The sequence below is a fragment of the Nematostella vectensis genome, chromosome 13, assembly GCF_932526225.1.
Source record: "Nematostella vectensis chromosome 13, jaNemVect1.1, whole genome shotgun sequence".
In the NCBI taxonomy this organism is placed as follows: domain Eukaryota; kingdom Metazoa; phylum Cnidaria; class Anthozoa; order Actiniaria; family Edwardsiidae; genus Nematostella; species Nematostella vectensis.
This window is the reverse complement of record NC_064046.1, coordinates 14,464,143-14,487,989: the sequence shown is the minus strand read 5'-3', so window position 1 is coordinate 14,487,989 and position 23,847 is coordinate 14,464,143. Positions and strand designations below refer to the sequence as shown.

At 37.7% G+C, this 23,847-nt stretch overlaps 1 protein-coding gene across 1 annotated transcript; it reads right to left on the bottom strand.

Annotated features, from left to right (window-relative positions):
- Nucleotides 1–494: 494 nt before the first annotated feature.
- Nucleotides 495–23,426, bottom strand: LOC116611862 (C-Maf-inducing protein-like). The gene is made up of 21 exons (XM_048720443.1): nt 23,014–23,426; nt 20,224–20,352; nt 18,188–18,238; nt 18,002–18,073; nt 16,969–17,058; nt 16,538–16,582; nt 16,065–16,127; nt 13,747–13,827; nt 13,419–13,522; nt 12,877–12,981; nt 10,665–10,727; nt 10,281–10,346; nt 9,586–9,612; nt 8,671–8,827; nt 7,403–7,519; nt 5,583–5,701; nt 4,891–4,912; nt 4,360–4,407; nt 3,962–4,108; nt 3,198–3,374; nt 495–2,040 (listed from the first exon to the last, which is right to left on the bottom strand). Exons 1-21 carry the CDS (start codon nt 23,245–23,247, stop codon nt 1,993–1,995), a joined length of 1,965 nt encoding a protein of 654 aa, XP_048576400.1. The 5' UTR covers nt 23,248–23,426; the 3' UTR covers nt 495–1,992.
- Nucleotides 23,427–23,847: the final 421 nt, after the last annotated feature.

Here is a 23,847-nt window from a genome sequence, read left to right as displayed (position 1 = left end):
CCCTTGCATATCTTGCCTCGCGTGTCGTCCCTTGCATATCTTGCCTCGCGTGTCGTCCTTTGCATATCTTGCCTCGCGTGTCGTCCCTTACATATCTTGCCTCGCGTGTCGTCCCTTGTATATCTTGTCTCGCGTTTCGCCCCTTGTATATCTTGCCTCGCGTGTCGTCCTTTGCATATCTTGCCTCGCGTGTCGTCCTTTGCATATCTTGCCTCGCGTGTCGTCCCTTGCATATCTTGTCTCGCGTTTCGTCCCTTGCATATCTTGCCTCGCGTGTCGTCCTTTGTATATCTTGCCTCGCGTGTCGTCCCTTGTATATCTTGTTTCGCGTGTCGTCCCTTGTATATCTTGTCTCGCGTGTCGTCCCTTGTATATCTTGTCTCACGTTTCGCCCCTTGTATATCTTGTCTCGCGTGTCGTCCCTTGCATATTTTGCCTCGCGTGTCGTCCCTTGTATATCTTGTCTCGCGTGTCGTCAGTTAGCTAGTGCAACCTTCCGATGACATTCAACTTTATTTTCTCAATTTCTAATGCAAACACACTAATACATTACTATTTGTAATAACTTAATCTTATGTACATAAACTTTCTACAATTTACTTGTTATGGGTGATTCACAAAACTAAATAAAATCACGAATAGTTTGGTTTGGTATTCGTGTTTGTCACTTATTGAAAAAAGTATACAACTAACAGTATTTTGCGAACCAACAATAATTTTAATTAGCAGGAAAAATTATATTTCATAGCACACACTTTATGAGACACGACTATACTACGTATGATACTATAGTGTTGATTGTTTCACAGCGCGCAAATGTTTTAGAAATCAAATTAAGTGCCAATTGTATCATCTATATTTGACCTTAGACAGGAGATCGAATGTTCCCGTTTTTACTACCAGCTTTAGGATATTGTATAGCTGGAGGTGAAAGGGGTCTGACAAGATCAATCCTTTTTTTTTTTTAACTTGTCGTAAGTTTTTTTTCGATACATTTTTGGGCACACTAAAAATATCACGCCTGAAAGCAACTATCATAGGCTCCTTTTGTAATTTACTAACAAATGCTCAAAACATCTACATTTAACTGAATAATATGTATATATATATTCTCTTCTTTAAAATTCTACTATTTTCTATGAATATTAGTTCAAACGTTGGAGAAAACATATAAGGAACTTTGAACGTGTAAAAAGAACAGATTAATTTGATGTGACATGCAAGCAACTCCCAAGTACCACAGTAGGAAAAACATTATGCTGCTTCATTTGTAAATAGATTTCCCGTTCTTAATCGCCGCACAACTTAATTTCCGGATAGTCACCAGCGTGTACCACAACCAAATATGGCAAAAACGTACTCCAAATATGGCATAAACGTACTCCAAATATGGCATAACGTACTCCAAATATGGCATAAACGTACTCCAAATATGGCATAACGTACTCCAAATATGGCATAACGTACTCCAAATATGGCATAAACGTACTCCAAATATGGCATAAACGTACTCCAAATATGGCATAACGTACTCCAAATATGGCATAAACGTACTCCAAATATGGCATAACGTACTCCAAATATGGCATAAACGTACTTCCTGCCAATACTGTTCCCGCCAAAATATCACGTTGAGTACTTACGAGTTGTTCGCCAGCTGTCACATGTTTAAACGTTTTACTTCCTTTTAGTTTTTAGCAGTAATTAAAATTCGAGTTGAGCGAACGCTGGATAAATTTTAAGATTGGACTGTTACTCAACTCCTTCGGTGTTTAATCATTTGATTGCTCAAATCAAACAACCGCAACATATAAATACGATTGACTAAGCACCACAGCGATATCGTAATCTTCTTGTCATCTACAGATTGTAATCCTATAAGACTGTCATTTTCTGGATGAATTCTTCAAAACGCAAAGATTGCATTCTTGCGTGACATTGCATTTCCCGGATGATGTCAATTTGTAAGATCCCATGAGTAACGCAATCACCTCATACGTCAGTGTAACGGACGTCGATGTCCTCGAGCTTTGGAAGTTTCTGAAGAAGTAATACAACCAGTTAGGATCGAGTCAAAATAAACACATGGTGGGTGAGGGCTCGTCGAGGTTGAGTACTGTAGAGTTAAAACCCGCGTATAAGAACAAGTGGATTAAGAACACCCAGGCCTGATTTTAGGAAATAAAGTACCATTTATATAAGAACACATTCAGCCTGAAAAATAAAAGTTGTTCTTATATGAGAAAATATCAAAGATCAACACTACTATTCATTGCACACATGATAGTTCCACCCAATTATACAAAAAATATTGAACAAAAATACTGTTTTTAATCAAATCTTGATGACCCAATTGACTGGTGAATCATGGTCTGATTTGTGTAGTGATCAGACATTTTTCAAGCGATTATTTGAGAGAACTGGCTGCCTAAAAACAGCAGATGACTCTGATGATGTCAAGATCTCACCCCAGGGCTTGGAAGATCGTCACATTTGAATGGATCAGTTAATTAGCATATAAAACAAGGAAGTTTGCTGCTGACATTTTGCTCTCTTAGTTTTCTGAGGATAGGGGACCAGCCAAAAGTTGCATTTATTGGTATGGTTTTGTTTGGGTCTTAGTCTGTTCTGCTTTGCAGACTGTACTCCACAATATACAGTTGCACGAATACAGTATTGCCTTGATTTATCCATTTTTTTTTAAATTAAAATAGTTACATCATTGCATAAATTAATTAAATTGTTTGCATATATATTTCATCTATTTGTAGCCTCGTATGTTCCTTATTTTAGAAACTTTTTTTTTAACACTTAAGACCACTTACAGGCTGATTTTGCAAAATATTCCACTTTATATAAGAACCAAACCAGCCTGAACCGCCAAAATAGGTGTTCTTATACGCGGGTTTTTACTGTTATACTATCGCTATCAACCCTTGCCCTGCTACCTTGAGCCGTTCAAACATGGCGGGTGAGAGCTTGTCGAGGTTGAGTACTTTTATACTATCGCCCTATCCACCCCTCCCTCGTTACCTTGAGTTGATCAAACATGGCGGGTGAGAGCTTGTCGAGGTTGAGTACTGTAATATCCCTATCCACCCCTCCCCCGTTACCTTGCAGCAGTTCAAACATGGCGGATGAGAGCTTGTCGAGGTTGAGTCCTGTAATACTATCCCTATCCACCCCTCCCCTGTTACCTTGAGCCGTTCAAACATGGCGGGCGAGAGCTTGGTGCTGTTGAGATTCAGGTTTTTCAGGCTGGTCATGACGATCAACGAGGCGAGCCCTTCATCTGTGACAGGCGTCTCACATAGATTTAGTGACTCTAGGCTATGTAGATGCTCCGCCACTCGCTGCAGACCGACATCGCCGAACTGAGGCAAACGCAACAATGTTAAACCAAAAGTTAAATCAGACTTCACCATGAGATTGAGCAGTAAAAAACTGCAGATTTGATAATAGAGGAACAAAAAATGATTTTGTAGTCAAATTAAGCAGGAGTCAGGAAAACAAATCAACACCAATCAACAGTTGACCGCAAATCCAGACCTTGCTCCGAGGGTAGAGGTTTTCGATTATTTTTAGTCTGTGCTTCGTCAGTCGAGTCAAGATCTAGTTCTGTTACGGGTAATAAAAAAATTATTGGACCTTTAGATTTTGTGTATTTAGGAATCATGGCTATTTACAGTCTACAAGCTTTCGCAACCTGTTTCGAGAAAGAGACACGCAACTTGGTTGCTCTGTCTGTGGCAAGGAGCTCCACAGAAATGCTTCAGACAAGTTTGTAGAATGTGAATAGCCGTAATTCCCAAATATACAAACTCTAAAGGTCCTAGCATTATTATTTATTTTATATTTCGTTACTGAACAAATGATAAAGCAAACCAACACCTTTGGCCGCCTGTGGATGAATAAACAGTGACTGATAAATGAACCCAACTGACATGTGACCTCTACATACCTGTGTCGACCAAAGGTTCAAATGCAACAGAGCTGGAAGTTGGACAAGATATTCTGCGCATGCGCTGGTTACATGCGTGAAAGCGAGGTTGAGGCTGCGCACATTGCCAAATGACCCGGATGTCAATAAACGCGCCAGGTCATCATCCTGCAACACAAGAGAAACTCGCTTGGGCTTCTTCTAACCAACTCTCTCTTTTACCGACAAAACCCGATCGTAAACCGGTGGCGAAATTTAGCCAAAGCAAATTCCAGATCAATCGAAACCAATCAACACTGGCGTGATCCCTCTTAAATGGGTGCAAACAAATGTTATACGGGTAAATAAGCTGCCCTAATCTTCTCTCCTGTACAGATTCTACAGTTTATTCAATATTTTTTTCGGCGGGAAAAACTCACTGTTGACTTCGTTGGTAACGTGAGCACTGCTGGTCCCCCTTTTTCAATCTGGAAAGACAATAATTTAATAATAATTTAATAAAGACAATTGAATAAATAAAGCCTCTTATTAACAGCGTCAATATCAAATGGGATTGCAGGCACCGTCTCGCTCGGCTGATCACGAGACACAACGGGAATGTTAGGGGACATCCTTCCAGCAACTTCCAGCAACTTCCAGCCAGCATGTTGTACGAAGAGAGCTAGCAATGCTGGGAATAGCCTGCGTAGCAAGCGTTCCCGTGTGTCTAAAGAAACCTAGAGGAATGGTGGAAACCGACGAGAAGTTAAATGAGTGAGACTTTGCGCTCGCCCCATTTTTTTTTTCGCGCGGCAAAATCTCGCTCATCGAACTTCTCGTCGGTTTTCTCTATTCCTCTGGCGTTCTTTACACTCAAGACATACCGGAAGGCTTGCTATGCAGGCCAAGTTACATAGGCAATACAGGCGCTGTCTGTATGGCTGTTTGGAACAGTAGCATTTGATTCTTACCATTTCTCTAAACTTATCCCTCCTGAAAAAAAAAAAGGAATGAGAGCGTTAGTAAATAAAAGTAAATCGGACTCTTGGACGGTACTGTTCCATGCTTTTAGCAATCAATGTCGATGCCGAGAGAAAGAAGGGGCTTAGTGCTCTATGCGTATTGACACTGTTGAAGGCTTGAATCTAACGGCTTAGGGTTCTATGTGTATTGACACTGTTGAAGGCTTGAATCTAACGGCTTAGGGCTCTATGTGTATTGACACTGTTGAAGGGTTGAATCTAACGGCTTAGGGCTCTATGCGTATTGACACTGTTGAAGGCTTGAATCTAACGGCTTAGGGCTCTATGCGTATTGACACTGTTGAAGGCTTGAATCTAACGCGAACTACAGTCAGTCCTGTTGTGTGTAGAAATGTGTACATCAGAAAAAGTCAATAAAATCACAAACCACTAATCGGCTCAAATACAGGCTAATTCGAAAAAAAAACACCGGTATTGATCACTGCCATTGAAGATGATAATACTAAGCAACTTCCTAGCAATTTACCACACCATCAGTCGAAGAACCTCAAGTATTGATATCCGTTCTTTACGAAGACAAATATCCACAGTCGTGCAGAAAAATGGTGCAAAATTGTACAAATTCGGGTAATAATTGTGAAAATTGGCAATTATTTCAAATAATGACGGTAAAAACCTACTTCTGGCAGAGATTCTCGTATATTTCCCGTCCTTCTTCGGTGCTTTCGAGTGTTGAAACAATCTGCAACTTTTCATCTTCTTCCTCGAGAAGGTCGACGTCAAGCATGAAGGCGAGCGTCTGGAAACACATCAAGTTTAATGTTATTAATTCCTCGTTACTAATACCTCGTTATTGATACCTCGTTACAGATACCTCGTTACTAATGCCCCGTAACTAATACCTCGTTACTAATACCTCGTTACTGATACCTCGTTACTGATACCTCGTTACTGATACCTCGTTACTGATACCTCGTTACTAATACCTCGTTACTGATACCTCGTTACTGATACCTCGTTACTAATACCTCGTTACTGATACCTCGTTACTGATACCTCGTTACTGATACCTCGTTACTGATACCCCGTTACTGATACCTCGTTACTAATACCTCGTTACTAATACCTCGTTACTAATACCTCGTTACTGATACCTCGTTACTGATACCTCGTTACTTATACCTCGTTACTGATACCTCGTTACTGATACCTCGTTACTTATACCTCGTTACTAATACCTCGTTACTGATACCTCGTTACTGATACCTCGTTACTGATACCTCGTTACTGATACCTCGTTACTAATACCTCGTTACCAATACCTCGTTATTGATACCTCGTTACTGATACCTCGTTACTAATACCTCGTTACTAATACCTCGTTACTGATACCTCGTTACTAATACCTCGTTACTAATACCTCGTTACTAATACCTCGTTACTGATACCTCGTTACTAATACCTCGTTACTAATACCTCGTTACTGATACCTCGTTACTAATACCTCGTTACTAATACCTCGTTACTGATACCTCGTTACTGATACCTCGTTACTAATACCTCGTTACTGATACCTCGTTACTGATACCTCGTTACTTATACATCGTTACTAATACCTCGTTACTAATACCTTTTTAATAATACCTCGTTACTGATACCTCGTTACTGATACCTCGTTACTAATACCTCGTTACTAATACCTCGTTACTAATACCTCGTTACTGATACCTCGTTACTGATACCTCGTTACTGATACCTCGTTACTAATACCTCGTTACTAATACCTCGTTACTAATACCTTTTTAATAATACCTCGTTACTGATACCTCGTTACTGATACCTCTTTACTGATACCTCGTTACTAATACCTCGTTACTAATACCTCGTTACTAATACCTCGTTACTGATACCTCGTTACTGATACCTCGTTACTGATACCTCGTTACTGATACCTCGTTACTGATACCTCGTTACTAATACCTCGTTACTAATAACTCGTTACTGATACCTCGTTACGAATACTAATTACCCGGCCAGAAAATATAATCATCGGATCTACGAAAACTTTGGTGCCCATAATAATAAAACGCGAACAGGTTTCTGTTAACAACTACAGAAATGTTAATAAAAAAACAAGCATAAATTCGAATGCGTCTTCTAAACATTTTGCGACGACACTTTTAGTGTTTACCTCAGATTAATCGCCATTTGTTTGCGGTCATTGGCCGCATAACAGAAGTACCATCGTAGAAAGGAAATAATGTACATCTATTAAGCAGCCAATTTGGGCTGGTGTATTAAAGTGCTACTTCTTCCACGTATAAGGTGGTCAATTAACGTCCATTTTGCAGAGTAATATCTTGTTTAAGACTTAGTTTAGCATATTTATTTTTCACTAAAATGCTGTATTCAGATCCATCTGTCATGCGGTCAACCTCCATAAAGCGACCACTTGTTTCGGTCTGGAGGGTGACCGCTTAATAGCGCTACACCACTGTACCTGGATAAAGGCACTGTCCCCTCTCAGAGCCAGCAGCATTATGGGTCCCATCATGGTGTCTTTGATCTCCAATAGCGTCTTCTTGCGCCTCCCACAGCAGTTGAGATATCTTGTCATCTAAGGGTCAGACGTGGGATACTGTTTAACAACTTTCTTGGGATGTTTAAGATGGCAATCCCCAAATACACAGACAAGAATCTAAATAGATTTGTAACTTATCTTGTCATCTAAGGGTCAGACATGGGATACTGTTTAACAACTTTCTTGGGATGTTTAAGATGGCAATCCCCAAATACACAGACAAGAATCTAAATAGATTTGTAACTTATCTTGTCATCTAAGGGTCAGACATGGGATACTGTTTAACAACTTTCTTGGGATGTTTAAGATGGCAATCCCCAAATACACAGACAAGAATCTAAATAGATTTGTAACTTATCTTGTCATCTAAGGGTCAGACATGGAATACTGTTTAACAACTTTCTTGGGATGTTTAAGATGGCAATCCCCAAATACACAGACAATAATCTAAATAGATTTGTAACTTATCTTGTCATCTAAGGGTCAGACGTGGGATACTGTTTAACAACTTTCTTGGGATGTTTAAGATGGCAATCCCCAAATACACAGACAAGAATCTAAATAGATTTGTAACTTATTATGACAATGTTGTTTACATGTATATCGATGAGGATGGAGATGTATAATGATGGTGGTGGTTGGGATGTTAGATGATGGCATGCAATCACGACATACTAGCTAATCACCTTGCAATATTTGAGTTGGCCTAATTATGGCGGAGTTTTTGACGATGAAGATGCAGATCATAATGTTGATGATGAGGATGTTGGTGTCATAATATATTACTGGTGGCGATTTTGCTAATTATGATGATAGATTATTATAAATGAAAATACAGCTTGGTAGATGAACGATCTATTAAGCGACTTAGCAGCCACCTTACAAAGTCCAAATTGTTTTTTACTAAAATACCATATTCAGAAAGCAGCCAGCCTCTACAGCCTCTCTGCCAGCCGCCATTTTGTCATCCTTGCAAAGTACCAAGTGTGTAAAAGCATCCATTTCCATCGGCTGGTATGGGGAAGCCAATGCGATATTTTCGATTGAATTTGGTAAATGAAGTATAAAACTTTGTTTTTAGAAGGTTATTTCGAGATGAATTATGTACCTTCAATAACAAAGGTGTGGCTGTCAAGGGCAATTGTCTTGGTTAAACAATGAATGACAACGATGTTGGCAATACTTACAATAAGAGAGAAAAAGTGTCCTTCATCAAAACATGAGACACCCCCAGGGCAGAAGATGTCGATCCACCCATCTTTGCCTTTTCGAACAGGAAGAATGGACTGATGGACCTCACATCGCGAGTCCTCAGCAAACAGCTTGATGACACCACTCAGATATCTGTACAAGGAACGCATCAGGGAGTACCAGCAACCTTATAAATATCTCCTTAAGATATCTGTACAAGGGTAACACATCAAGGGGTATCAGCAACCTTATAAATGATTTTTTAAATATACATATGTACAAGGTAAACACATCAGGGGGCATTAGAAGCTACCAAGACTTCCTTGGAAGCATATCTTATAGTGTGACATGTTGGCTAGCAAAACAGAGTTAGACAACAGGAGATTTCTGTCGTGCTATGATGTGCACTCAAGCATTTGGTTAGCAAATCTCATGTCAATCAAATAAACATATCTCCCATCTGTCAAGGTGGAACACGCTAGCGTGCCATGCATTGTATTTTTTTTTTCTTTGACAAAACATAACTGCCCTTGGTGCAAATAGTTGGTGCAGTGTTGCAGTTCTGTTGTACGAATAAAGACTTTCAAGATTTTAAAAAGACTAAAGCTCATCAAAAAGCATCTTGCTCAAAATCTGTAAGTTTTGTAAATGCGAAACCTTTTATTTTTTAGAATGATCAACTTGAAAAAAAAACTAGAGTAATGTATAGCCTTAGAGAAAATTGCATAAGGTATTGTTCCATGGGTGTACTCGTTTGTAAGAACCATTCCCAGAGGACATCTTTTTACTCAGCGTTTCTTTTTTTATCATATGATTCGTTCTACCAACTTGTACACAACACACAGGTTCTTACACTGGAGTACAAGATGTTCCATACTATGGTGTGATACATATGTCGCAAATGTACTTACAAGGTAAATGTTTCATTCCGAAGTGCTCTGTTGATTAAAAAGCAAATAGTTAAAAGAGAAATCAGTAGAACTTCAAAAAACGGCAAATGGTCCGCTACATGGTAAAAGAACCCCCCCCCCCCCAGCTCAAAATCCTGCCTACAGGCCTGATATATCAAAACTAAAAATACACATTTGCACCGTGATAAACATTTATCAATTTTTTAAACGAGAATACCTATATAGAGTATATATACTACCAATATAGAGTTGAGGTAGATATAAAAAAATAGTTATCAAAAAAATAGTACATTTATTAACAGCTCCAAGTAAAGAAATTTGGAAACGCCACACATGATTATAAGAAAAAAAAATTCACATTAATTTCATTTCATCATAAAAAATCACTTTTGCTGCCCTGGGTACCAGAGTCTCGAGCTTCATTAATTTACTATGCGCCCTTTACTGACTACTTAGTCAGAAAAGTAAACAAACGAAGACTCTGGTACCCAGGGAAGATTTTTGCCTGAAATATTTCACATGAATTTCACATTATCTACTTTTTCAAATGGTGTACAAATTTCACATGCTTTTACACATTGTTTTCCTAACAGTTTTGTAACTGGCACGTTTAGTAGAAGACTTTTGGATCACATTAGGGAATTGCTCAATATATAAAAAAATAAAAACAAAAATGCATGCAAAGAAAAACCTACTGTTTTGGGAATGGAATAGGTTGAAGAAGAGTAGCGAGGCTTGGACGCCAGTCCTCATACTGTGCGCTGAATAAGAAAAGTTCAACTTTAACTTTAACGCAAGCTTACATAACATATATAGGATTATAGAACATACATAGTAGGGTGGCTTAGCATCAAAATTGGTACAGATGTTCTTGGGGTCAAATCATGGCGCATGCATATTGGGGCAGGGCGGGGTGGGGGGTGCTAGGTGTGGCCAGTATGACCAATAATTATTAATTTAATAATAAAAGAAGCCACTTGGGACTGTTGTTAGGGATGTCCTTAGATGTACTAAAGTTGCCCTTTTGATTTACCAAAAGTATGAAGATGACAATGACAAGGTGGGATATTGAAACTTACCATGTATCAAGAACAGTCATAAAACAGAGTAGAAATTTGACATTGACTTCATCTACTTGAACACTGAAGAGAAAAAGTAGAAATCAATCCAAATAAAATTAACCCAAATCAGGGGACATTTTTTCATTCCTAAGTGTGCTATTCCAGGGGAAAAAAACCTATGTACTTCTTCTATAGATGGCATTGCAACTACTACAATCTTCAACAAAAGTAAGTGGGACACTTCCCATATGAACAACCGCCAACCCTCTCCCCCCGATTAATATTGGCTAGAGGCGATTTTTCAGCTCAAAACACAAGCAGTAGCAAGGTGATCATTTGATCTCCAACATTGAGGAAGGGGGAGGGAAAGTGTCCCATTAGTTTTGTTACAGATTGTCTCAGAAGTGGAATGATTGGAATTTTTCACGCTTATCATTGATTTCTTAAAATGTATTCTTTTTATTCGCCTAGGTACACTAGGATATTTGCAGACTATAATTTTGTAAAATATAAAATTTATTTGATGTTGCCAAAGAGACTGTCTATATATCGTGCCGATTGTCTCCATTTGCAAAAGCAGCCATCCCTCGGAGTATTTAGCCGAAAAACACAGCTTTTATGGCCAATTTATTTTTTTGTACATCACAACAAGTGTTTATACATTAAGCATGGCGGTGCAAAAATGCGGGTGTGGACCGTGTACGGTCTACCATTTTTAGAAAAATATTATCCCCACTCATGGTAGACGGATTTCTTCAATCATCCGTCTATTCTATTACCATCACATAGCTATTTAGGTATATGAAGCTTACAAATGATTTGAAATATATAATAGGGCTTTTTTGAACGGTCAACCGTGGTAGACCGTTTATATAAAAATGAACTTCTTTTTATCTTAGTAAAACGACGGTCAACCATCTACCATGAGCTCTCTCTCCAAAATGCAAACCCTCATTCAAACAAAACTAGTGTCAATTTATGAGCTTGAATCTCAAGTTTTTACTGTATTACTTTAGAGTTCGAATTTCTTTCGTGAGGCATTTCTTAAACAATTTTAAAATGGTTAACCGTTGGTGTTAATCGTTGAGCCACGTAAGCAAGAACAGAAGACGTAGTCTGTAGCCGTCGATTTTAGCGAATGCTCCACAAAAAAAGCATTGCATAAACTTTGCTTGAACTCTTCAAGCATAACTGTGTGTTAAAGTGTCAGATATTTAGCAAAACTATTGTAAAATAGATGAATTTATGGAATTGACCTTCTCCCTGAGACAAGCTTGCGTGACTAAATTTGTAGTGAAAATCTCTCAAGTAATAAATTCTTCATTGGCGGTATTTCTTATATGAAGAAAAAGATGAGATTGTTTACAATGAAAAATAGTCGTTCCTGAAGCTTCTGTCCATTTTTACGCGCGATCCTGGCACGGTGATTGTATGTGTTTGATTTTGACGTTCGCATAATTGTATCGTCATTGCGTTATCAACAATGGTTTTTCCTGTTCCAGGACCTGTCAATCACTTGCTCAGACAATCTTCAACAAAAGTAAGTGGGACACTTCCCATACGAACAACCGCAAACACTCTCCCCCCGATTAATATTGGTTAGAGGCGATTTTTCAGCTCAAAACACAAGCAGTAGCAAGGTGATCATTTGCCCTCCAACATTGAGGAAGGGGGAGGGAAAGTGTCCCATTAGTTTTGTAACAGATTGTAGGTTGTCTTATCTAGTTTCCACTAATTTCCACTAAGGGAGTTTTCCGTTTGTAGGGGGAGGGGGTGGGTGGGGGGGATTTTGTGTATATTGAGATATACGTTTGAAATCAAAACAGTGTCACCTTTCTACAGGATTGAATTATAATCCCAAGACATTGGCATATTTTCCATCTCTATTTCGGTGTTACAATGCAACCAATAAAACAAGAACAGTTGAAATATGCATAAAACCGAATATTTGTTCCAACCAACATACAGTATGAGATACTCAAACATACTCAAAAGTCTCAGTTCCTGCACAATAAATGTTCAATATATGTTTTTATTTTCCAGGTTGTGCTGTAAACTACAATCCTCAGGCTAAGTTCAAACGTCGCATTATCCATGAGCAGTATTCAATGCAAATGTATGCAAATAAATCAAGTTGATTGTTTCATCTTCATTTGCACACATTTGCATTGAATACGGCTCATGGGTAATAAGACGTTTGAACTTAGCCTCAGAGATAAAATAGACTCACAGGACATTTGGCTGGTCAAAGGTCGAGTAGACAGCTGCCAGCACTACCGCAACAAGATTGGGCAATACTCTGGGATGAGGGCAAGCCGCACCGGGACTGTGCATGCTACGGAAAGGTGAAACATTGAAATCACAAATCGCCCAGTGTGTTATTATTGACTCAAAGGCCCGTGCCCCCCAGTATTTAAAAAAAATATAGAAGAAAATGACCAGTAGAGGCGTTGCTGTGCCCCCCAAAGTTTTCCCACCAGTTACGGCTGTGACTCAGGGCTGTACAAGCTATGGGAAAGGTGAAACATGGGAATCACAAATGGACAAGTGTATTATCATTTACTCAGGATTGAACATGCTTCTGGAAAGATGAAACATGGGAATCTAAGGAATAAGGCTGTTTGGCCCTTGGCCTGTGGCTTTGGGCAGTTCTCCGCACTCGGAGTAATTGTAGTAAGCTTGTCTTTTTTTCCTTAGAAAAAAATAATTGTATTTGCCCTTTTTCAACCAATAGGTTTCTATAAAAAAATTTTTTATCTGAGTTATACTTACCTTTTAACAAAATCTCTGACATCTTTAGCATGTTCATTTTTACAATATAAAGTAAATATGTAATCTGTGACGAACATCCTTAAGTGTGGAAATTTACCAAAGTCCTGTGGCATGACAAAAGAAAATAAATAGGTCAACCTATAGAAAGAGTACAAACAGACATATTGTATATATATATATATATATACATCAAAAAAAGATAAATGGATATACAGAGAGACAAAGAGACAGTCATACCGACAGTGGGATGAAAGAATGGACACACAAATGAATAGACAAGCAAGTGGATTGACAGACACACAGACACATACTGTAACATATACCCTACCATGTTATGTTTGAGTATTCTGTGTATTGCGGGTTCAAACATGTGATTGACATCTCTAAACTGAGATTGCCCTTTACAGTGCTTGGATGGAGAAAAAGAAAAAAGACAGTTATGGGTAGTTATACATACAAATGGTATAAAGCGAATTACTTTAAACTAATTGGAATGGAGTGGAATTTCCTGATTACTTCAATCAATGCTCAATGCTATACTGTTTTCTAAAATGCAGTCAATAGTGGAAAACTCTTTGCATGTTTTTAAGCCTTTTCCATCCCTATTGGTAATCACTTACAGATCCAGGCCCTAAAAAGGGTGGGCAAATATGAAAAAAAAACATGGACATGAATGGGAAATTCATTAAAATAAGGAAATGGATAACCATCTAGTGCTGTTGCAGATCTAAGTTCCCTTCTTGGTTTTTTTTTGTTGCATCCCCTGACTTTATGCTACATCCTCAATCCCTAACATTTGTCTTATCTACCCCTGCAATCCATCCTGCCAGGTCCACAATTGGCAGTAGTCTATATATAAACCCAAACTTTAAGGTAAGGTAATGCTCTGATAGATTTAGAGGTTCTGTGTACTTCTATTATACTGTAAATAAGCTTGTTACGAATCACCTTCTTCAGTCTGCCCTGAAGAAGTCTTATTAAAGACGAAAATTTGGCAGAGTCAATTTCCAGTTTTTGGTGTATTGTATTCATTGTTCTGGTATAAGATCGCGACAGTTTGGGCTTTTTGATTCTATTCTATTATATTGTAATATGCTTATATATATAATTAATATGTGAAGTGAAAAAAATGTCTAAAACTATAAATAATATAAAAGCAACGGCGTAGCCAGGGGGTGGCACAGGGGGCCCTGGCCCCCCTTCTAGCAGGGTGTCTACAAACCCGAAACCTGTGACCCCAAAAGCAACGACCACCCAAATATTGCTGTTATTATTTAGCCTACCTTGTTTCCCAAATGGCTACATGGAGCGTGGTTCATTGACAGTTTCATGTGGAATCAGGTGATCCTTATGAGATAAATTAGCTAGTTCATTTTGTTTTTTTTTAATTGGGAAATAGGGAAAAGCACTTCTTGTGTTTCCAGATTATCGTTTCTCAAAACGCCGATAAACTCAGAAACCTGGAAAGTCACCCGGTAAACATCAGGTGCTTCTTCAAACTCCCCCGCTATCTTCGGGCCCAAAAAATCTTAATTGCCTGCTAACTTACGGGAAATCGCTTCATGTTCTAGTTGTGTCGAGTTGTAGTAAGTTTTCTTCACAGAGAAAACCATTCCACTGCCCGGTAAAAAGTGGGCCAATCAAGGCTTACATCATTCTATCAGATTTCCCTCCAACCAATCAGGTTTCATCTCTGTCAAATGATTTGACATTTAGCTGTCACAGTTTTGCTACAAAATGAGACTTTATTTACTTGTTCTTTGTCTTTCTTTTGAAAAATGCAAATGCCACAGCAATGTTTGGGGTGACAGTTGTCAACAAAACTAGGATTTCTATAACTATTTAGCCAATCTATTCATAAACTTTGGAAATTATAATTTGCTTGTGGGGAACCTGTATCGGCACGCTACGCTATAGCTTTGGTTTGAAAATTAAAGCGAAGGACAAAAACAGAAGCGAGATTTTGCTTTAGTTTGATAAACGCTCTTCCTCTTCAGGGAGTTCGAAAACTTTTTTGAAGGCATTTCTCTAAATTACCGGTAATTACTGGGTCTGTTAGGTTACCGAGAGAGTTTTCGGGATACATTTCTGTCAAAGGAGAGTGTCTGAAAAATGAGTGCAACAACAATTTTCAATGGGACAAATAACTTATATAATAGCGACGATTGAAAATGGTTTGTACATTGGCGCGCGCAAATGAGAATATTTATTTCATAAAAAACACAACAAAATTCGCTGAATTACCTCATTAGGATCACTGATTCCATATGAAACTTTTGAGCTGTGTAGCCATTTGGCAAACAAGGTAGACTTAATAATAACTGCAATATTTTGGGGGTCATAGCTTTAGGGAACACAGGTTTTAGGTATTAGGTCTTTGTTTTGTAGGCCCCACCCTTCTAGTAGCCAATAAATTCAGTAAATGTATTAGACATTATCTAAAATACAGGAGAAAATGCCTTGAAAGAGCCTTTTGGGCCCCTTCCTGTTACAAATCCTGGCTAAGCCGCTGTATAAGAACAAGGTGTGGTTTTAAAAAAATCAACTGAAGACAAAGCTAAATTTGAATAACTCTAATTCTTTAAAACAGCTTTGTGAAAAAAAAAAAAAGATTATGAATAACAATGCATAGAGGGAAATGTACACCTTGCTGAAGAAAGTGCAGACTTCTGGGGAAGGTTGAACATACTCTAAGATGGGAGCCAGAGCCTTCAACAGAAAACACAACTATTAAACAAGCTCACAAATGCAGAAAGAAGGTTCAGTATGTCTTGGCTGCATACAAAATAAAAAAAATATTGTTTGGAAGTCACTTGCCCAACCCCCCAAACTCCCCCATCAAGGCCTAGCACAGAGCAAGGGGGGTAGCAACCTGTTCAGTAGAGTGGGAATTTTACAAAGGACATTGTGGATGCCTCCTCCATCACATGCAAGGAATGACTTAGGCTTGAAATTAAAGACATATGGAAATTTCCTTTAATAATGCTAAGTAATTGGATTATTAAAAATGGGGGCAGCTGCATTGTCTCCCATATTCATCTGCCCCTCATCAATATCAAAAGATGTACCCTATATACCTGGACTATATACCTTTTACTTAAAAATAACAACATACATACCACAATCAAACGTTCTTGTACATTATCAGCAAATATCTCACAATGCTATAAGTACAGGGATAAAAAAGTCAGTAAAATATAAGCTTATTGAAAATGCTCTGTAAATTATACCTGTCAACCTGGCCCCATGGAAAAATGGGAAAAATTATACTGTAATTAGTATAATACAGTACATGTAGTACTTTTTATAAGTTCAATAAAAAGCAATTAAAACTTGACAACACTAAACCAAAATACTTGCGAAAAACAGAAGCTGAGGATTCTATAAAAAAGGTGGAAAATTGTTGATGCAGAAAGCAGTCAAGCTTTGATTAAGGTAGTTAGTATTTCATATACAAGAGTGATGTGAACAATGGTTTTATTACAGTACATTACGAAAAAGTAAATAAAGCAACGAAATGAAGGGACACACTGTATAAAGTAAAACTTACATTTCCTAAAATTTCAGAAACAATTTTCAATGGGACGGTGAAGATGACATCATCTTGAAGCGGGGTTGTGAGTGAAAACATCACTAATTCCTAAAAAAAGAATACATATTCACAAAACACGAACACAACTAATTATTACTATAATAGGAGTACGAACTCATGTGTGAAATGTCTACCTTGTACACATCAGTCAAATACCTATTAGAATGATTATTCGCTGGTTCCACCAGCAAACTGTTTTGTGGCAGAGTCTTATCTATTAGCAATTACAGTCTGTCCATCTCATCAACAAAAATAAATAAAACATAAATTATTTGCACTTTGTTTTCAATACATTAAAAGCTATGCATGCATTTGACAGAGCATATTATGGAAACAAAGCTAAGACTTGTTTGGGCTGGCATTATTTTCTAACAAAGAAGTAGTAAAAGACAGCAGTTTAAAAAAAAAAAATTTTCACATGACTGTTAATTCAATTGTACCAATTTTACAACTAAGGCTAAGTTCAAACATTGTATTATCCATGAGCCTTATTTAAAACAGGAAACCATCAACCATTCAAAAGCATGCCAAATCCTAGCCTTAATTCTATGTGTATGCATCATATCTAAATACAGTATATTGCTTTCGAGAGTTTAAGCGATTTTAATAGTCAACTAGCCCTGGGGGAGGAGGATTTCAATAAAAACAGGCGGGGGTGGTCATTGGCTAAATTAATTTTAATCCAAAGGGATAGCACTTTGGGTGTGGTCAACAGAAATTCTAACCCCTAAGAGATAGCAAATTGGGTTTGGTAGAAGGAATTTTTAACGCTAAGCAATAGCAGAATTGGAAAAAAACATTTTAATTTTTCTAAAAAACACCTGCTAAGAAATAGCAGTTGGTCGAATTTTTTACCATAAGAGATAACAGGATCGAAAAATCCTTCAACAGCCTCCAAGGGATAGCAGTTGGCTGAGATAGGATGACCAACCCGTCTACTTTTATGGAGAGTCCCTCCCTGGCAACTAGCACTGTGACCTATTATACATACCTTCAACTCCCTCATTAGGGCATCTGGGTCATTTGTCTTCGATAGCAGTCTTTTATATCTTTGTAGATTCACCTGTCATTCCCATAAAACTTTTTTTTAAGTTCGAGCAGAAGAATAAGGGCAAAAATTAAATGTTACTATAATTATAAGTCAAGGAAAGCAAAACGAACACAAACAATACACTACCTTCCATTTTAAGGAATGTAACCACTGATCCCGTAGATATGCATTAGAGGCCTGCAAAAAAGATTACTTGATCTTAACTAACAAGCATCTACAACATATGGCTAAAAAATGGTCATGAAATCAATAAATATTTACAGCAAATTAGGATTGACTGTAACAGATTTCATCTTTATTATAACATATAGCAAAATAACATAAATCCTATCTACATTTTCTGAAATATTTTGGTGTTTTGGGGCTTAAATTTGCCTTAATGTCTGTTGAAGAATTTCAATAAATGTTTTTCTCTTAGACTTCACCAGGCAATCAATTTGCTATGCAACCAAGATACTAGGAAAACATCCACAACTAACTTTTCTAAACTAGTTTCTGTAAAGATAACTAGACTTTATGCTTCCAAAAAAAAAAACAATTAGAGACTAGAGCCTTTATTTTTAGTTTAGCAAACAAAAATGGTTGTGTTTGCAGTGCAAATGTCCCTTCCACAACAGACATTTAAACTTGGTGTTTTCATGTCATGGTTTGGTGGAAAAAAGCTAAAATGAAATTTCCAAGTATTCCCTTAACAGCTTAACAACATTGCAAAGTGATCTTATGACTTTTATCACAAGAAAAATTTATGTAGAATATTTTTTCAAAAGTTCAATTAAGTGAGAAAAAAACATGTATCATGATATTGTTTTTTTGTTTTTTTGAACAGAGTCATCTTAGATTGGTAAAATAAAATTACCAAAAAATTATCTCTGTTGCAAAATTAATCTAAACTTGGACGTGTTGCCACTAGATTTTAAAAAAATATAGGAAACTAGCTGTCAAAATATTTAAGTCACAATCTAAATGTGTCCAATGCAACCATTCAACTGTGCACTCTCAAAAACTCTTATTCAGGAAATTTAACATGTAATTCCAGGCATGTACACAGGGGGGTGCACAGGACGCGCCCTTGGCGGCAGAAAGTGGGTCATTTCTTATTAAGGAATCTTCAAATAATATGCCTTTTCTAAATGATACCTATGATTGCACACCCCCCTTGGACAATCCTGGGAATGAACCTTCATTTCTTTTTGGGTGGTCAATCCTTTGGTCAAATACTCAGCCACTTAATACCAATTGATTATCCGATGATGGGTGGGTTTCACACTATATGCTACAGGCACTCACTTCCAAGCACATTGGTCCATGCCCAGGCTACAGACCAGACTATGGCCAGGCTACAGACCAGATACTTTCAGGTCATCATTTATCACCTCTGACTATGTTTTTTTCAGTCAAGAGTGGTCTCATTCTTTAAAAAAAATGTGACCAATCTTATCACTTATCGAGGACTGTTTGATCAAAAACCTACATCAGTTAATGAGGAAAGATTGGAATAAACTCTTATCAACTCTCATCTCCGTTTTTCTGGTTGCCTTAGTGGATGGTTGCCAAATGTACAGTAATACCTACCCTTAGCAGGACAGAACCATCAGGGATAGTGATTCTGATACAGAAATGCTAATGCCTACCCTTAGCAGGACAGAACCATCAGGGATAGTGATTCTGATACAGAAATGCTAATGCCTACCCTTAGCAGGACAGAACCATCAGGGATAGTGATTCTGATACAGAAATGCTAATGCCTACCCTTAGCAGGACAGAACCATCAGGGATAGTGATTCTGATACAGAAATGCTAATGCCTACCCTTAGCAGGACAGAACCATCAGGGATAGTGATTCTGATACAGAAATGCTAATGCCTACCCTTAGCAGGACAGAACCATCAGGGATAGTGATTCTGATACAGAAATGCTAATACCTACCCTTAGCAGGACAGAACCATCAGGGATAGTGATTCTGATACAGAAATGCTAATACCTACCCTTAGCAGGACAGAACCATCAGGGATAGTGATTCTGATACAGAAATGCTAATGCCTACCCTTAGCAGGACAGAACCATCAGGGATAGTGATTCTGATACAGAAATGCTAATACCTACCCTTAGCAGGACAGAACCATCAGGGATAGTGATTCTGATACAGAAATGCTAATACCTACCCTTAGCAGGACAGAACCATCAGGGATAGTGATTCTGATACAGAAATGTTGGCCAGTATCCCATCTATTGACTGTGTATACATCCTGGATTTCTTGGTAGCAAACAGGGTTATCCATGAAACCCATATACTAAAATAAAACATATTTTTTAAAAACAGGAAGTGTTCAATGCTATACTACATCTATTTTAAAATACATGATGCTTAATAAAATCAGGGAAGTGATTAAGTTGGGACCCTCATGAAACAAAAATAATAAAAAAATAAATAAATAAATGAGAAACTCCCAAGGTTTTGCATCATCATTTGATTATAGTTATAAACAATATTTGAAAACAAATTGCAAGAGGGGAAAAAGAGAATCAAACTTTTCACTTTCTAAATTCGTAACTACTACAGCAATTGTAACAACAGGGAAAAATTCTACCTTATATTCTAGTGCATTTTTATTAAAGTAATCTTCTCAATTAGATGACTAGACATTGGTTTGATAAATTGATGAATAAGCATGAGAACAAGGCTTTTGTTTTCAATCTACAGTTTTTTAAGTGAAAAGCCAGTTGTCCTATCCACCTGGTTCTAATTAATCACCATAGCTTGCTAAGTTCTTAACCACTCTAGGGTGGAACCGCAATACAGAAAAGGAAAGAGAATAATTTTCAACAGGACAATGAGGTCTATGACATAATTAATTTAAAGAGCCCAATAAAGTGAGGGAGTTGTACCTAATAAACAGGAGTTAAACAATAAATTAGAATTTTGGTTTATATACATTAGCTGTACAAAGATATTCCAAAGTGTCATCTTATTCAAGTAATAGCATTAATGGTATTTACCAAATCGGTTTATAAGAGTATAGACTATGAATTAGATAAATTGAGATTATCAAATAAAAATGGATGCTAAGGTGGCTTTTAGGCAAATCTATCTAAATGAACACCTGCATTTTGCAATAAACAATAATGTATAACAAGCTTAAAAATACTTTGTTATTTTTAGGTAAAAAGTGATCTTAGATATGACAGCTAAAGTACTGTACAGGACCCGAAATGATCCCAGGACCCGAAACGATCCCCAAAAGTACCCCAACTGATCCTGGGACCCGAAACAATCCCCAAGAGTCCCCGAAATGAACCCCAAGGAATTACAGTAATGGACAACTCAAGGAATGTGTAAGGATTAGCTTTCAGTTTTAAAAACATATGAAACATTTAGCTTTGTGTTATTAAAAGGAAATTTACATTAACTAAAACTATAGTATTAAGATTTTTATATACGACTGCAGGGGGAAATACAGTGGTTGAGTCAGAAATTGGGGTCAACAAACAATTCCTGTGATAGTAATTTGAGGAGCCCGGCGTGGATAAATCATTTTTACATAACAAGCCATAAAAGAAAGTCTTTACAGATGGGACATGCTGCTTTACATAGGAAGCGAAATGTTTTAAAGTTATTTTTTGGCATGTTTGTTTTCTGTGAATGAAAGACCTATCATATCATGAGATCATGCCAGGGTATACGCATGACTACATGAGGAAATTCAAAACTCACATAATATTGCTTTCACATCCTCTTAATATTTTGCATCGGTAGTAAAAGGGTTGTTCGAGTGTATTACTCAGTGTGCTTTTGTCATTCCATCTTCTTGGCCAAACCGGCTGCCTAAAATGTGTCGGTAAATATTCGCTCGTGTGAACAAGGATTTCGTGGTGAAATACATGTTTGGTTGTCAGATGAATATTAATTTTTAGGGGTGATGTTTACCGGAAATGAGATATATAGTGTCGTTTCACTATATAATTTCGTTGATCTGAGCAAAGCTGTGCTGTATTCCTTTCAGTAGCAATTTAAAGTTGAGTATTTGTTTTGGACTCTGTTTATGGGTTTAACGCCAGGCAATGTAACAAATAGAAGTATTGTGTTGGAATTTAATATTTTTAAGTCACATTGTTTAGAAATCGAGTCGCTGTTAACCCTTTATTATGCTTCAAGAATTGCAAGTATTTCTTCTGCTTTCCCTTTGTCCATTACCGCAATTCCTTGGGGTTGATTTCGGGGACTCCTCGGTATTGTTTCAGGGCCGAGCATCAGTTGGGGTACTTTTGGGGATCATTTTGGGTCCTGGGATCGTTTCGGATCCTGGGATCATTTCGGGTCCTGTACAGAACCCTTCCCCCCCCCCCCCCCCTACACTCACCCACAGGCCCGCCTAATAGGGAAAAGCCCAAATGAAAAGATCACTTAAAACTCTTGCATAAAAATCACCTGAAATATTGTTAGCGGAAACAATTGAAATTTTAAGGTGGATGAAAGATGACAACATGCAGTTTGCACAAAGGCTAAAAATTGACAACTAAACCGCTAAATTCTCAAAACGAACTTCACAATCCACATTGAATTAAATTAGGATAAAAATATTTTAAGAAGGGGAAGACGCATTTTTCTTATTTGAAGATGCTTGTCGCAGGAGTGATGCGAATTTCTCAAGGAAAAATATTCCAAGGAGATCAAAGCGGACAAGCATCAGACAAACAGCACATCTGCTGGAACGGAATAACCGGTCCGATTCGACAATTAAAGCGATGCGTTCGATTTCGTTATCGAAGGAAAAATATCTGCGAAAAGGTATCTACCGTGGTATCATGGGCATTATGTTTTCATCAGCTCAATCAAAAACAAAATCGCTTCGAAAGGTAAACAAAAACAAAGGCATGAAGTCGCTGGTTCGATCTAAGCCTTAAACTTAAAGAATAGTCATATGAAGAGATATAATAAATAGAAAGCAACTTACCGTGGCTGAATACATTTGAAAGTCTCCCAAAAAAACATGATGCGCCTCCCAACGTCGTAAAAATTTTGAGCTTAGAACTTTACTTATGAGAGTTCGGCTGTGATTAAGTCGACAAACTTGAATATCTCCTTCGTGGATTAGTTTAAACTTAGGTCCACCGCCACTGCTGCAACGCTGTGGTCTAGGCGGCCATTGATTTGTCGTAGTCGTCGCTACCGCCATCGCAACGGCCATAACTGTAGGTGGATTGGATCCTAAATGGGCAACATTATTTAAAGTCTTCGATAGACTTTTTGCTTTCACCACATTTAGTCTTCAGGTAAACAGGGACAACAAGTGAAAAGTATAAACACAAGGCGTAGAGGCGAAGTCGACCACTCTGAAGATCGGTAGACTCAAAACATACCTATGACGTCAAACCTTGATTGACACTTCGCAACTACTGATTCTCCCGCGAAAATAAAAGGACCTTCTATCGTTTTATTTTCGCCATCATGAAATCTCGAGAGTAACGCAACTTACATATTTCTTCATTGGTACTGTTATTAATGAATTGATAAAACATAAAGCATTTCTTTAAAATTTTGTGGTTACAGGAAAATACATCTTATGTCGTCAACAGCTGTTCTCCTTGCAAGCGGTCCATTCAATGGCAATTGCATACTCTAGCTCTCACAACGTAACATATTTCTAGAAAGAAGTCGAAAAATTTAGTTCAGTTTAGTTTTAGTAACTCTACCCTGTTAAGAATTGCTTCCAAAAGAAAGCCTTTAACAGCAAAAAAAAGGCGTCACAAAGACTGACCATTGGAAAAGAAGAGGGGTAATTTTCTCT

Coding starts and splice junctions, on each gene's coding strand:
- LOC116611862 (XM_048720443.1), bottom strand. CDS start 23,247: ATGGCCGTTGCGATGGCGGTAGCGACGACTACGACAAATCAATGGCCG. Junction 12,982..13,418: donor GTCAGAGATTTTGTTAAAAG/GTAAGTATAACT, acceptor ACCTTTCCGTAG/CATGCACAGTCCCGGTGCGG. Junction 7,520..8,670: donor GACACTTTTTCTCTCTTATT/GTAAGTATTGCC, acceptor TCTGACCCTTAG/ATGACAAGATATCTCAACTG.